The sequence below is a fragment of the Monodelphis domestica genome, chromosome 5 (assembly GCF_027887165.1).
Source record: "Monodelphis domestica isolate mMonDom1 chromosome 5, mMonDom1.pri, whole genome shotgun sequence".
Lineage (NCBI taxonomy): Eukaryota > Metazoa > Chordata > Mammalia > Didelphimorphia > Didelphidae > Monodelphis > Monodelphis domestica.
The window spans coordinates 167,187,465-167,203,709 of record NC_077231.1 but is presented as its reverse complement, the minus strand read 5'-3'; the positions used below and the strand labels follow the sequence as shown (position 1 = coordinate 167,203,709).

At 35.5% G+C, this 16,245-nt stretch overlaps 1 protein-coding gene across 1 annotated transcript in view; it reads left to right on the top strand.

Moving 5' to 3' along the window:
- Positions 1-417: 417 nt before the first annotated feature.
- RELN (reelin) overlaps positions 418-16,245 on the top strand; it is a 539,202-nt gene continuing 523,374 nt past the window's right edge. The window contains exon 1 of the mRNA XM_003342005.3: positions 418-1,452. Coding sequence (XP_003342053.2) covers positions 1,227-1,452 — 226 coding nt within the window. The 5' untranslated portion in view covers positions 418-1,226. The remainder of the gene's footprint in view (positions 1,453-16,245) is intronic.

Sequence of the window (16,245 nt, the reverse complement as noted above, 5' to 3'; positions counted from 1 at the left end):
CAAAACAAAACCCAGTAAATCTCAGTCTGAAGAAGAGTCCCTGTGAGTCTTAGCTACAACCTTCCCATCCCACACATTTCCCCTCCACCCTGGAATCACAAATCATCATTTCCAGACAACACTTGAAGCTGCCAATTCGACTTTCGTTTAATCTCATTTTAAACCTGGATACAGATGAGGTTTTGGAGCTACAGAGAAGGGTGGGGTGGGGATACTAGAAGGGATGAGAGGACTGCAAGGAAAGGGAGCTCAAGAGGACCCAGAGGAGGCTCTAGGTGTTTCCTCTCAGGTTTAGGCTCCGCGGGCAGTTTATCAGAACAAGTCTTAGCCACAGCCCAAGAGGCTGGGAGGCAGGAAGGGAGAAAGAGCAACCAATACAGACAAAGAAAGAGGAGCGGGCCCGAGTCTCCCAACCAGCTTTCTGCCCGTCTCCAGAGCATGCTTGCATCCATTTCTCTCTCTTTCCTCTTTCTCAACCCCCTTTTCAGCTGAGAGAGATATGGGATTTTATGATCTCTTCTTTTGCCAAGACACCTGGGGAAAAATAAATAATCCTATCTAGCTCTATTTCTCTTTCTCCCGGGTTCCTACCCCCTTTCCCAATCAGCACGCACATCATTGCTTTCCAGCCCCTCCCTCCAGCACTCCGCTCCCTTTCCTCGTGCAAACTCGGACCCCTGAACCCAGTAGAGCGTTCTCCCAGTTCCCAAGTTGCCAGAAAGAGACTGAGCGAGGGAGGGAGGGACAGAGCAGAAGAGGGAGGGAGGAAAAAAGAGAGGGAGGGAATTAGAGCCCTGAGCGCTGGGAGGAAGAGAGGGCGGGCATAGCCGGGCCGGGGACACGTGTGGTGTTGGGGGGAGGACTCGCTGCCCGGGGCTTTAAGAAGGTGTGGAGAGGAGGCGGGAGCTTTTCCCACTCCCGGACCTGAGTGTCCGCGCGGAGGCAGCCGAGGCGCAGCCGTCCGCTGACAGCCTTCCCCGCCAACCCGCTCCCTTAGCCCCACGAACGACCGCAAACTTCGGATCCCAGACGCTTTCTCCTGTTCCTCCTCCAACATCGGCGGCGGCTGCGGCCGCCCGAACTTTCCCGGAGTGGGACTTGCCCCGGCCCCACTCGCCTCCTTCCCTTCCCCCTGTCCTGGCGCCTTCATCCCGGCATCTCCAGTCCTCTCCCAAACTGAATGAGCTCCGCGCGGGGCCAGCGGTCACGGGAGCAGCAGCGGCAGCATGGAGCGGAGTTTCGCTAAGCGGTGGACTTTCCTCCTGGCGCTGTGGCTGGGGGCGATGCTGAGAGTGAGAGGGGCGGTGGGCTACTACCCCCGCTTCTCGCCCTTCTTTTTCCTGTGCACCCACCACGGGGAGCTGGAAGGGGATGGGGAGCAGGGAGAAGTGCTCATTTCCCTGCACATTGCGGGAAACCCAACCTACTATGTCCCTGGACAAGAATACCATGGTAGGTACCTCAGCGTGCGCACTTTCCCAGACCCTCTGTGCTCTCGGACCCGCACCTCAGTTTTTTTCTAGTTAATTTCCTAAATAGTTCTCGTTTGTTTGTTTTTCAAGGAACAGCCTCCACCTTCCCTTTCCCTCTTCCAATTCCCAAAGCACACATCTAAGTCTAAGGCGAAAGAACAAAGTTGGTCGAGAACAAAGTAGCGAACTGGGAATTAGTTGCAAAGAGGAAGAAAAACGAGAATATCCCCTTATCTCCTCCCTCTCCAGCTCTGTTAAGAGATCTGGTCCTCCACTTCAAATCTCCAGTCATTCTGCCAATTAGAGTAGCTGTTCCCTTTCTCCTTCCTCTTCTCAGTCTCGACCCTCTGTTCTTCCCAAGCCTTTTGCCTCCTGGCTTGTTTAAATGGCCAGGAGCGTGCTGTCTCTTTCACCTCAGTACTTAGCTTCCAGACCTTTGTGTAGCCCCCATTCACCCGGGTAAGGTCTCCCTTCGTAGCCCTAGGGACAGGCTGTTGACATGGCCTTTTAATGTTTTACATAGAGTGGGGCTGACAGGCTGAACCACAGCAGTTTGCATATGCCTGGCGCTGCAAGCTCCTCTGCAAAGTTCCCGCTGTGAACTAGCCAGGGGTCCGTCAGATTTCCTATTCGCTATCAACCAACCCTAATTCATACAGTCTGTTTCCCAGAGCTGCTTATTGATATTGTGTATCTCTGACAATTTTTTTAATTCTTTTCTCAGGGTACTTTTTTCAGTTTAAAAAATAAAATAATTTTTTTTCTTTACCAATTCTTCAAATGTTTTCTATAATGTTTTTAGATCAATCTATTAATGGCATTGCCTGTTATGCATCCACACAGCTTTCAAGAATAGAAGGGAGCTTGAATACTTTATTATATAAACCTGCCTTTTAAAGGGTAGTAATTTCTTGTGCTCTCATAGTTATGTATTAGAGTACTAAAAACATTTAGCCACAATGCTTATTTTATTAAAAGTGCACTTCTAATGCATTAGGCCCCCCAAACTGTATGAAAAGTATAACATTGCCTTCTTTTTTCTGTACTCCTACTGAGAGTTTTGAATATTTCACTCCTATAGAATCTGCAAGTGGTTGACAGACTATTATATTGATTTATTTATAATTGTTAACGATATGAAAATACTGGTGCCCAACCTGATTGAAACTCTTTTCTGATGGTGCCTCTTCATGCTTTCAGTTTCCAATATCACTTTGATGTGTGAAATGTCAGGGTAATAAACTACAGGGGATATGTCATGTGGGATGGAATTGCAACTAAACAAAGAAAAATTACTAAAATCCTTGGGAGTTTTCCTTTAGAAAACACTCTTTCTTTGAGGTTTACAATGACAAGTGTAAAGAAAGGGCATTAAAAATACTTAAAACAATGCTTTGACAACTTCTCTGGGACACTGTTGGCAGCTTTCTTTATGAAGCTCAGTGCTTCTTTGGTAGAATTTTAGACTTTGAAAATTCATTTTCTGGCATGCAGCCTGTTCTTTAATTAATATAAACTCCAGTTGCTATCTGCTTCTATTCAGAGGTCACCAATTCTGTAATTGGACTAATCAACCCGTAGTGCTATGACATAGACCTGGGGGAAGAAGTGATTCACTTTTGAAAACCCTTAGAGGTATTTGCCTACAACATCTGAAAGGGAGGGTGTCAAATCAAATATGCCCACAGCCTGACTGAAAGGTAGATTTATCTTGCTGTTTGTAATAGAAAAGATCTGAGCTTGATTCCCAGCAATAATTTCAAAAGTGAATGAGTATAATGAGAATTTAAATTATCCCTGTTTAAAAAAAAAAAGGATTGACATCCTTACTAAAGGGACAAAGGTCTTTGGTACAATGTGAAGCCTCTACTCAATTCTTATTTTAACAAGAATGGGAATGAACAAAAACATGGTATTAGATAAAACTCATCAAGACTGCCTTGTACCTTGTAGGAGACTGATTTTTAATAAAACATTTTATACTATGGGTATTTCCCTCAATTTTCCTTTTCTTTTTATTTTGGGATAGAGCCTGGGACACAGTGTGCCTGATGAAAATATTGTCTCTTGTTCATGCCAATTTAGCCAGTTTCAAGTCAAGGCTGATAGCCTATGGTCCAGTTCCTCTGTGTGAAATGGAGTTTAAGGACAGGAAAAGGGTTAGAATTGTGTTAAATACTCAGAGTGTGACACTTCAGAACACAGCTGAATGGACACAACTTTATTGCTGTGAAATGTTCTCAAAGAGTTTTCCAATCACCCAATTAAGATTATTTCATTATAAAGAATTGCAAAACATTGAATTGGCATGAGTTTGAGGCTAGTATCTCATTTGAACTGTATTTTGATAAATATGGTTTTCTTTTTAGGATTTTAGAACTCACTACTGTGAAGTCTAATAAGCAAATTAATTTTTAATCATTAAAAATTATGTGTATGTGAAAGGAACTTGAAAAAGAGGCAACAGGTATTTCCCTACTACCACCACTTGAATCTTATGATAGTTAAGAGAGACTAACCCCACCCTTTCCCAATCAAAATCCTATGCAGTTGAGATGCCATTTTCTAAAATCTCATATTGACCTATTTCTAAATGTATAAGCCTTTAAAATATAACATTTGTAATGGGAAAAAAAAAACTACATTTGGATGAATGGTTAAGGGTAAGCTAAAGTTATTGAATTAAAAAAGGAGGTGTGGTAAAGGTACTGTGGTTCAAACTTGTTCTTTCAAAGATTTTCATGATAGAGGTTAAATCCACCTCCTGAAAATTAAAAAGGAGGAAATAGCTATGAGAAAAAAAATTTAGAGTTCATTACTCATTTTAAAGAAACATATTAAACATTTTTTGACCAAAAGGAAGACAAGTTCTCTTTTAACCTAACTTACTATTTATGCTGAATTCACTACATTGTGCTCTTGTCACATTAATGTATTGAGGACAATATGTAAGATCATAGGTTTAGAGCTAGAGTGAATCTTAATGGTCTTCTAGTTCAGCCCTATTTTACAAGTGAAAATAGACTCTTGGAATGGGCCCTTTGAACTCTCTGATTCTGAGTAGGGTTGCATCTTGATGAACTCAACAAAATGACTTAGCTGCAAAATATCTTCCTAAGTTCCTGGAAAAACTACCCTGTTAGATAAGGTTATTTAACTATTGTCCATTTAAGTGATTTTTAAAAACCTGCTAAGTGCATTTTTAGGTTTAGTAAGATTATTTGAAACTTTTTTTCCCTAATAAGACAAAAGGAGTGTTTCATCATATTTCAGAATTCTTAAGACCATTCCTAGTTGGGGATAATAAAACCATGCCATCAGTAGAAAGGAGAATGCTTTCTTTTTTATTGCTATTTCAATTTTATGAACTATTGTGGTCTACAGTGGTGATGAGAACTCTACAGCTGAAAGAAATTCAAGTGAGGAGAGATGATGGAGCCTCATCATTTAAAAAACCTGTGTGTGCTTGCAATTTTGTTGAGTATGAAGGACTGACAGGTTTTTGTTTTGTTTTTGTCTGCCACTTATCCCTATGCCTGGCACATAGTAAATACCTAGTAAACAGCTGTTGACTTGATTTGACTTGTTTTATATTCTATACCTTGCTATGTATCCCAAGGTTAATGGTTTGGTATAAAGATCTCTATAGTATCAGAAACTACTGAAAGATCAGTAAGTGTTGTAAAAAGTATTACAATAAGAGTATATTTTATTCTCAGAAAAAAAGAGCCTGATTGTATGAAGTGACTTGCTCAGGGTCACAGTTAGAAAGTTACATAAACCTGGATGGAGCCTAGGTCTTCTGACTTCTAATCTAGCACTTTTTTGCAGCATCATACTGCATTTTTGTTAGTGTTTTTTTAAATCATACTTGCTTTTCTGGACCCGTGATTTTATCTGTGTAGGGAGAAACTGGTGAGGAAACACTCTCAACCAATGCAGACCAGTGACTGTCCTCTAACTTAGAGGTTTAATGTTGTCTGGTCATCCAGAAATACAAAATTACTTATCCAGGGTCATACAATCCAGGGTCATCTTTGTGACTCAGAGTTGTCAGCCCCCTGTTCCATATTGCCTTTCTGTTAGCTAAAGGTAGAATATCTTCAGGTTGATTGTTCAGGATATAGCATGTTGAGATAGAAAGGGTTAAAATATGACAAATCAAACCCATTCCAGAACACTTTTCTTGCTCCAATCTCCTACTGTTCCCATACTACCTTCATTATCCAGTCCCTCCACCTCAATCACCATAACAGTTTTATTGGTACCACTATAGGAAATAGAAGTTTGGTTAGTGCCATCATTTTGATTCCATTGTAGTATTTTATTTCTCTGTACCAGGCAAAATTGGTGAAGTAGACAAAGGTGGCTTTTGTTGCTTGAGGGTGTTTTTCTCTCTCTCCAGCTATCTACTTATTTCTCCCTGTCCCTCCATTTTCTTCTCATCCAAGCATAATCTTAGGGAAGGGACTTCTGATATAATTATATATTTATACCCCAAGGTAAATTGAATTAAAGCGACCTCTCCTATGGATCATTTTCAGTTTTGAGTTTTATTTCACACTGTAATTTTGTTGTCTCTTAAACAAATTTTAGACCATTGAGTTAACGGAAAGGTATATTAAGATTGTAGGAGATGGCTTTGGTGTCTCTGAAATCACAAAAATGGGTAGCTGCCTGCTCTGCTTACTCATAAATATGGCTTTACTCTGTAACTGTGACAAAAGAAGTACCAGGAATTCAGTATGAGTAAGCATTTCATAAATGTTTATTGAGTTGAATTCAAAGAAAAGACTATTAGATGCCGAAGAGATTGTGATGAGGGACCCGACTTTGCATTTTTCAAATGGCAGTTTTGTTGCTTGAAATACATTAAATTTTGTTATAACACTCATCTCAGAAGGCTTAACATGTAACAGCGGCAGACTTTCCCCCCATAATATAACTGAATTCTAACATCATATGCTTCATATTAGTTTTACCAAATGTATTTGATGCTATGGCAATTACCAATTTTTTCCAAGGAAATTTTATTTAATTTTTAATCTAGTTACAAGGGTGACATTGAGTATTGGACAGATGACTGACTTTGGAAGTAAGCAAGACCTGTTTCAAATTTTGCCTCTGACAAATACTAGCTGTGCAAACATGAGCAAGACACTTAATCTCTCTTTCTCAGTATCCCTTACAATTGAGTTACTGATCTCCATCTGTGGAGGGAAATTCCACACTGTGAGTTCTCTACACAGATAATGTCATAGATTTGTGGGGAAGGAAGGGAGCATTCGCATACATATGTATGTATGTATAGCTGGCTGTATATATGTTATATACACACACATATATATATATAAACTGAATGCTACTTTGATATATCTATACAAACTATAGGAAAAGGAGATTAATTTCCCATCACTGAAATGTCATTTAAATAAAAGGGGAAATGATTTAATATTCTTATATCAGATGCTATTGTCACATTATAATTGTTCTAGAATCAACTGGTTGCTAACAGAGGTAAAGATAATGCTACATAGGGAACTTTTAAAATATAGGAGTAATGAATATTATTGGTCTAATGTCTAAGGAAATATACTTGGAACTCAATTTTTCTCTGATGGAAAGAGTTATTTAAACTAGAATAATTTGCAGTTAATAAATTAACCCTATTATTGATCAGGTCATGGATTAAGTAGTTCATTATATGACTACAGCATAACCAATTTCTGAAAATAGTACATTTAAACCTCCCAAATAATTTGTCAAATAAATTCTGCAAATGACTTGCAGCTACGTTCTGATAGTGTGTGACTATGAAAGATGAATACTTTTTACAAATTTTACCCTATTTGCCACATATTTCATCTTCTTGCAATTTTTTCAAATGTACTTAACAGATTTCCTCCAAATTCTTTGCTTAAATGGTCTAAATCCTACATTGTATAATTTATATTCCCCTTGTGATTTCCAATTTCAACTGTAAACTAGTTAATCATATCTTCAGAATTATAATTTGAAACATTACCTTTAAACAGAAATTCTTTAGTTATGGCAGTACAATATTAGAAATTATTCCTTTAGTCAATTCTCCGCTAATGTTGTAAAACTTTATCTTATTCTATAATTTTGACTGGTTTTTTATCCTTTTTAAGTATAGAGAAGTAAAAAATATAGATATTAGCAATACGTTAGAGGATTATAACAAGTAGTTATTTGAAATCTATTTTGAATGACTTTTAGTAAGTGTAACAGCTTTGCAATAAATATTTCCACTAAATGTCTTCAAGTCTGATTTTCTTTTCAAATTTGTTTTAGTGAAAAGAAAGTATTTCTCTTCCATTAATTTTTTAAAAATTGATCAGTATCATGAACTTTCTAGTTGATGCCAAAATCAGATGCCTGTAAATGCTATCCATTCTTGGTAGCAATTCTTTCAATAAGTTGCACGTCATGTTAGAATTGATGCTTTGCCCATTTTAAGAGCTATTTTTGTCTCTTATACTTAAATCTTCACACACAATATCTGAAGAGCTGGTCACTACTTTAAATTTTTATAGTTGTAAGTGAAATAAATTATATCTTAAATATTTTCCCAAGTGAAATATTTACTTTTTAATCCTTGGGGCTTTTAAAAGTAGAGTAATGTTTATTTTATATAAAGCATAAAAATATTATGCATAATTATAAAATGTGTGCACATTTGAATACTTGCAGGTATAGATAAACACACACACACACACATATATATCGTTTAGACACTTTAAATGAAAAGATCACTATTTTTAAAAGATCACAGGTTTGGAAAAATAGAAATTATATACATATTCTTATATCTCCATAAATGTATATATATATTTATTAATTTTCATACTTGATTTCATTAGTATAGGAACTACCATGGTAGAATTTCTATCTATTGGTTCAGACAGGCAGCTGATTTATAACTGATAGTCTCAAGGAACTGTCTTGAGGGTGTTGAGAGGTATGATCAGGCAATCAGTATGTTTCAGAAGCAACATTGGAATCCAAGTTTCCTTGGCTCCAATACCAACCATACTCCCTGATGCCTCTATTATATATAATTTACAATCCTTGAGTCATATCTACCAGAAAAATAAGTTATGTCCTTTCCTGAGGAAATAAGAAGGTGGAATGCATGGGTCTGAAAGTCTTTCCTGGTATAATATCTATGATGAACTCTATACCACACTAAAACAAACCAACAAAAAGTAAAAAACAAAACAAAACACTCATAATCCACATTTTTCAGATTTATGGATCACCAGAGTGACTATTATTTTATTATATAAATAATGTCTCAATAATTGGAATTGGAATTGAGTCTTCTAACTCAATGTAGATTATCAAATCAATAGTTTATCAAGTGTAGTTGTTAATTCATCCAATGATAAGATCATAGATGTAGAGCTGGAAGGAGATTCAGATATCTTCTAAGCCAATTTCTTTACAAGTGAAGATACTAAAACTTGGGAAAATAAAATGACTTGACTATGCAGTTCCTAGTGATGGCAACAACGAGCATGGCCAAGAATAATGTCCACTTTTGTGTGCTGCTCACCTATTCTGGTTAGAACAGATCATCTGAAGATGTGAAAAACAATTAAAAGAACTCTGCAAAGTGGTTAACTCTGCTATTCCTGAAGTTATATTTTTAGTTACCTTTTTTTCTGGTCAGCTTCCCATTATCTATTACTTCCGCTAGGACCGAAATAGAATAAAAATCTGGATATTTTTTGAAGGGGGCAGTAGGTAGAGCTGAATAATGGTGTTGATAAAGACAGACTCAACAATAAAATAATGGATTCCAAATACAGCCTCTAGATATCATGGAAAAATAAAAACAATCTCTCAAAGTTTAAACATTTATTAAGCACCCACTGTGTTAGCTGCTGGACAGAGGCAAAGTAATTAGTTTTTTTATATAAAAGAGAGGCCTTATTTTTTAAAATTTATTTTACTTTATTTTTTAATAACCTTTTCTTTAGTGCCAGCCTCTGTCACAGTTCTCAGCCTTTTTTTGTTTGTCATGGATCAGTGAAATATACTTATTGAAATATTTTTAAAACAAGTTCCTAGACTCCAGATTATAGGTATAAAATAATTACTCTCAAGTTCCAAATACATAATATATGTGTGTGTGTAAATATATATATTTATCATATAAATATATTTAATATTTAATATATAATATAAAAATATATATATTTACACACACACAATCTTTATGTATCTTAGCATCATTTGTAAGGCAGAAGAGTAGCAAGGATTAGGCAATTGGGGACTGTTGACTTGTCCAGAATCACACAACTAGGAGGTCAGATTTAAACTCAAGCTCTTCCAACTCCAGAACTGGCACTCTATTCTCTGTGCTACCTAGTTGCCTCTCAAAGTGCATTTCTAAAGTGGTTTCCTAGTGACATAGTGAATGGACTCTGATCTGAAATTAGGATACCTGATTTCTAGTTCCACCTCTACTACTTTCTTTTTGTCCCTGATTAAGTCCCCCCATTCCTTCTTCTGACCTCAGTTTTCCTGTCTATAACTTGAGAAATCTGGAAAACATAGTCTCTTTAAATCGCCCTTAATTGTAAAAAATTTCTTCAGAAAATAAATAAAAAAACAAATTTTGAAAATAAAATCTAACCATTTCCGACTGAAAAATACTATTTTAAGTTAATAAGAGCTGATGGGCATTTTAAATGCAGTGATAAAGGAAAGAGGGAGAATTCAGCCTCATGCTTACAACCAAGTAAAACTAAAGGAGAGCACAAAATCAGTTTAGAGGTTTGCTTCTAACTTAGAAGCATTCAGCCTAAGACCCATTTACTCATCCTGTGATTCCTCTCCCACATTTTCCTATTATCATCTTTCCTTTTCCCTTAGTCTTTCTCTTTCCCCATTGTGCCTTGTTTCTTCTTTCCTCCCTACCTCACCCCTATCATTCCCATAGTGAATCTTTTCCCTTCTTTTTCTCTTTATTTACCTTTCATTCCTGTCATCTCTTCATTCTCTTCTCCCCTCCTTGTGTCATTACCTTTTCTTTCCTCTCTCTTTATTTTTCTTTTTCACTTGATTTTTCTTTTTATCTCTATCTCTTCCCTTTTACATTTCTCGTTTTCCTTTCTCCAGCTCCATTTTGCCTATTCCGTTTTCTTCAATTTCACTTTTTAAAAAGATATTTTACATCTGTGATCCTCAGCTCCCCCCCCCCCTTATGAGTTATTGTTCCAGAATTCCTGCACTATAGTCTAGAAAATTTTTCAATGTCAGTGTCACATCTATAAATCACATCATGACTTTGTGTTAACAGCTCGGTCTATTGTGGATATGTCCAAACAACCCAAAATCTGTGATTAAAAGAAGTCCAAAAGTATATATCATATGAAGTAGCAACAAATTATAAAATTGCTACACCAAATGATTTGAATTTTTAGTTGTATCATGTTTGTAACTTCATGGATAGTTGAGTGGGTTTGATTTTTTCTTTTAAAATATTTTTAATTCTTTGTTGGTACCTTTTACTTTTATTACATCTTCATTTTCTAGTATGTTTTCTGGAGGCAGCAGGTGGTACAGTGGATAGAGCAGTGACCCTGGAATCAGGAAGACCTGAGTTCAAATGCAACACTTAGCAGCTATGTAACCCAGAGCAAGTCACATAGCTTCTGTTTCCTTCAGTTTTCCTATGCTATAAAATGTCTACAAAATGTCTATAAAATGGAAATAATATGTACCTCATAAAGTTGTTGTGATCAAATGAGGTAATATTTTTAAAAAGTGGCACATATTAGGCACTATATAAATGATAGTTTCACCTCTTCCTCTAACAGTAAGCCAACCTATATAAAAAAAGAAGTAATTTTTGAAAGAAAAAAAGTAAGTTTAGCAAAATTAATCAACACATCAGCCAATCAACACATTAGCTGGTTCTTCTGTGACTCCTAAAACGGTGTTATTTGCAAATACTGTTTAGCATTTCTCAAGGTGCAGAAATAATGCTGCTTTTTGAGCATTATCATCACCATCGTTTCTTTTGCAAGATACTTTCTTTAAATAAAGCTTTGTATATATTTATAGGTATATACCTATTTGTGTATGTATTTAACACACCTGAATTCATATCCATATTATATCATATGATCCTTCAGAAGTAGGAATCTCTGCCAAGAGACAGAGAAACCCTGCAAGAAAAATGGCATTATAGAGTGAGAAAAGCACCAAGGTAGGAGCCACGAGTCCTGGGTTCTAGTGTCAATTTAGTGACCTAATAACCATGTAACTAACTTTAAAAATATTATAATAATTTTAAATACTTTTCCAGATTACACACCAATACAACTTCTTAACATTTTTCTGATATTTTGCAATCCCTGTTTTCTTTCCTTCTCTGTCCCCTCCCCAAGAAGGCAGGTAATATTGTTTAGATTGTACATATATTATCATATAACATATCTTTCCATGTTTGTCATGGTATGAAACAAGACACTTAATGATCACACTAGAGAAAAATTCATGGGAGGAAATAAAGTGAAGAATGGTATATTTCAATTTGCATTCAGACTCCATTTGTTCCTTCTATGGCAGGGGATATTCCATTTTTCTCTTGAATCTCTTGGAATTGTCCCAGATCCTTCCTTTATTGATAATAGTTAAGTTGTTCACAGTCGATTGTCCTTCATCATTGCTGTTGCTGTGTACCATGTTCTTGTCCTGCTCACTTTGCTTCACTTCATATGTCTTTCCAGTTTTGTGGGGGGGTTTTTTGTGTGTGTGATCATCTTGTTACTAACTTTGGGGCAAATCTCATCACCTCTCTGGGCCTCCTTGGTGCCATCATTTGTAAATCGTGCATTGGATTAGATATTCTCTTAGATCCCTAATATATGAAATCCCTTTGTGACAATAAAGCTCAGCCACAATTTTTCTACATATCCATCTAGTCCATTCCCTTGTTTTGGGGTCTGGATTATAATTACATTTTTTTCAAATAAATAGGGGTAATTAATGTACTTTAAATATTTGCTTTTAACTCTTTCAACATGTAGACTATTTTCATAGGAACTCTGAATAGAATATGTTGAGGTAGAAAGGGCTGGCACATTTAAGTGGAAATTGTATGTGTGTGTTTATATACACATATAACATAATACATGTAAACTGCCTAAACACAAAATATTGTTCAAGACCAAAAAATTTGGCCCTTGTATAAATTTAACTATTCCTCTGATGAGATTATTGTAATAACTGACAACAATAGTAAAAAGGATTAATGAATTCCATCAAAAACTAAGTTGAATTTTATTCTTTTGCTATATTGAAGGGTTGTTTGAGGCCTGATCTTTTAAGAACTATCTGTTAAGATAACAGTTAATCAGATTATATGTTTAGATGCAGCACTGGTAGGCTACCATTGTAATAAATAGTGGAATACATTTAATGACTTTTCTCTGATCTATTACCAGCATGTAGACCTCCGCTGAGAATAATTGCTATCTACAAGGTGCTAGTTAAGTATTTCCCCTGAATTGTCTGTCTTATGTGTCTTTCTTAAAATGCCTTTTTAACATAGGAAAACCCTGTTGGTGGGTTCAAAATACCTGGATAAAAAACACAGACATAAATGTGAAATATGCCCAACCTTAACCTTATTTATTATATTTGGCTCATCCACTAAGACCAAACCCAGATTTGTCATTTTTCTTGCTGGCTATATAGTTAGCAAAGGAAACAGACAGCTCAATTTTACCTCCAGGAACATATAACCTTCCTTTAGCGATAAATTCACATTTGTTATGTGTTGAAATATCCTATGATCCCACTTCCAGCCTTTTTCATACTTCCTTTCTTTGCATAAACACTTCCTATTTTCTCACTCTACAAAAATAAAAGAAAGGTACATAGCCAATGCTTGAGGTGAAAGAACACTAGGAAACTGTTCATTTCAGGCAGAAGGATCCAATTACATTGAGTTCTTCTAAATATAAATAGTTGCTTATAAATGTTATCAATAAGTTTTTTAAATTAATATTTTACAACCTGATGAACAGGGAAATGTGTTATATGATAATATATATGCAACCTGTATCATTTTGCATTCCCTCTTGGGGAGGGAGGAAAAATAATGAGACAAATTTTTGAACATAACTAATGTGAGAATTTGTTTCTTTGGCTAAGCATATTTACTATAATTTATTACATATAACAAGTGCTATTATATAATTATGTTATCGATAAAAATATAAATGGTAACAAAAAAGCTTAAAAATGAATGTTACTATAGACCATGGAAGATGATAACTTAAACAAAATAATAGCAATATTAGTTTTTTAAATAAAAATTTAGAACTTGATTTCAAAGGCAGAGAAGTCCTGGATTTAGTTTCAATTGGATATGTTCTTTTTTAGGACTTAACATTTTTAGATAATTATAATGTATTCAGTAAATTATTTCATTCAATATACTGTTAGACCAAAAAAGTCAAATTACCATAAAGATATATCTATAATAAAATGCAAATAAAAATATCATGAACATTTAAAATTAGTTCACTCTTTAAACTATTGGGAGCCATAAGTGCTACAAGAAACCAAGACAGAAATAATTTTTCAATGGAACTGTTATTATTATTATTATTTCATATTTTCATTTCATATTATTTTCATATTCATAATATTTCATATTATTATATCATTAAAGTGGATCTACTTTGTAAGGGTAAAGTTCCAAACTCTCCATGACTATTCATTCTGTGTTAATTAGAGGATCGACTAAATATGCTGGAGGCTATTCGCTATGTCTATTAATATTATGAACATATGTGTATAGCACTCAAGGTACTCATCTATAGCCCTTTCTCTTATTATATTTCCACTCCACTTTTCTGGTAAGACATCTCCTAAAAGATTTCTTTCTTTCATAGGTGCCATCGTAGTTAATAGTCTACACTTTATTTGCTTCCCTCATACATTTCTTTATTGACTATTGGCTTACTGGCAATCTTTAAAACTTGCAAACTGTAGGCTTTCATGAATTCTTTCATGAAAGAACAATCTCTTAAAATATTGAAAATTTTTTAAAAGATGGGTTTTTCTTTCAGGAAAATTCAAGAGATCATTATAACTTTTATGTGGTTTCCAAAATGCAGTCCAGACCATTTTCTTTTTGTTGTTCAATTCTGGGCCCTACCTATCATATATTTGTAATGCCTGTATCAAATAAGTATACTAATAAGAGGAACTCAATAGCTGTCTGTCCAATTATAAATCCTAGACTCACCAATAGGCATTCTTTATGAAGCATTAGGCTGAACTGTTTGGGAGTGGTTGTTGTCGAGGTTCTGTAATATCTTAGGACTTGATGCAATGGATATAATTCAATATGCAAACAAGCACCTGGAGGACCTTACCACTTTTACATAGACCTTCTTTTTTTGGACTTTGCCCAGGACATATTCCATATATCAGAGGCAAAAGCCCTTGACAAGCATAAATGTCCCCAAGCACCCCCTAAGATGCCTTGTTTAATATTAATGAAAGACTTGTTGAAACAAGCTATCTTTGTGGTTATATGCATCAAGGAATTTTGTATGACATTAACATGTTATTTGTAGATAATTTGTTAGAGGGGAAACTTTGCATTTTATTCTACTAAATAAAATGACTTTGTAAGCAAAAAAAAAATAAGCACAGATCTTGTATTCTTTATAATTTCAATCAGTTGTTATTTCAAACTTATATGTTCATTTTTTCCTTCTCATTCCCATGAAGGATACTCTCAATGTTTCTGTAGATAATTCTTATACATATATAATAAATAGTAAGACAGAAATCATATGGTTTTGTAGTTTTGACATCCTATTGATAGCATTTATTTGGTAAAGATAGATGTAGAGATTCAGGCCTGTGACATCATGGGTTTAGGGAAATCCTTGATGAAGAAACTCTTGTCCATCTAAGTCAGAATCTTCTCTGAAATTTATAGTCTTAGCTAACTAGAACACTAAAAATTAAATGACTGAGGTCATACAATTAGTTTGTGCCTGAAGCTCTCATTGAATTCAGGTCTTCCTAACTATGAGGCCAGCTCTCAGAATTAAGTATATAATGCTTTCTATTTCAGCAGGGACTCTACCTATTTTGCCCAATTCCTTGATATCTTCCCATTTTCAAAGATCTTAAGAATTACTTCCTCAACAGCTCTAAATTATGTCTCCTCTCAGATGGATTTAATCTATGAAAATTTGGTCTGGTCCAGTTGCTCTGTAGTGCCATTTCCATTTCCTTACATGATCACATCAAGGACAGAGATATCCACTGTCACTAGTAAAAAAAATGATGTATTATATAGAGTCTAACAGATCTTTTTCCCTTTGGGAGGTGAGGCGACTATTCTTCCATGAGTTTTGTCTTTAAATGATCTTGAGTCGATGCCATATAATTGATCCACATACCAAGATTTCTACAAATTCCCATCCACATTGACATTCCACCTTCATCCAAAAGTTATAAAATCTATTGATACATGTTGTTTTTACATTACCTCCTTATCACATATGGGTATCTCACTTCTCTACCCAAAGAACCATCCCATTTAACAAGAAAGGAAGAAACTGTCAATTCAGTAAAAATACTAAACCATCCAGTAAATCACTATGTATATGCATAGTCCTGTACGACTTTTTCAAGGCAGGCAGAGAGGTTAATTTTTTTTTCATCTTTCTCAAGATCATGCTTGGAAATCACCATTTCAAAG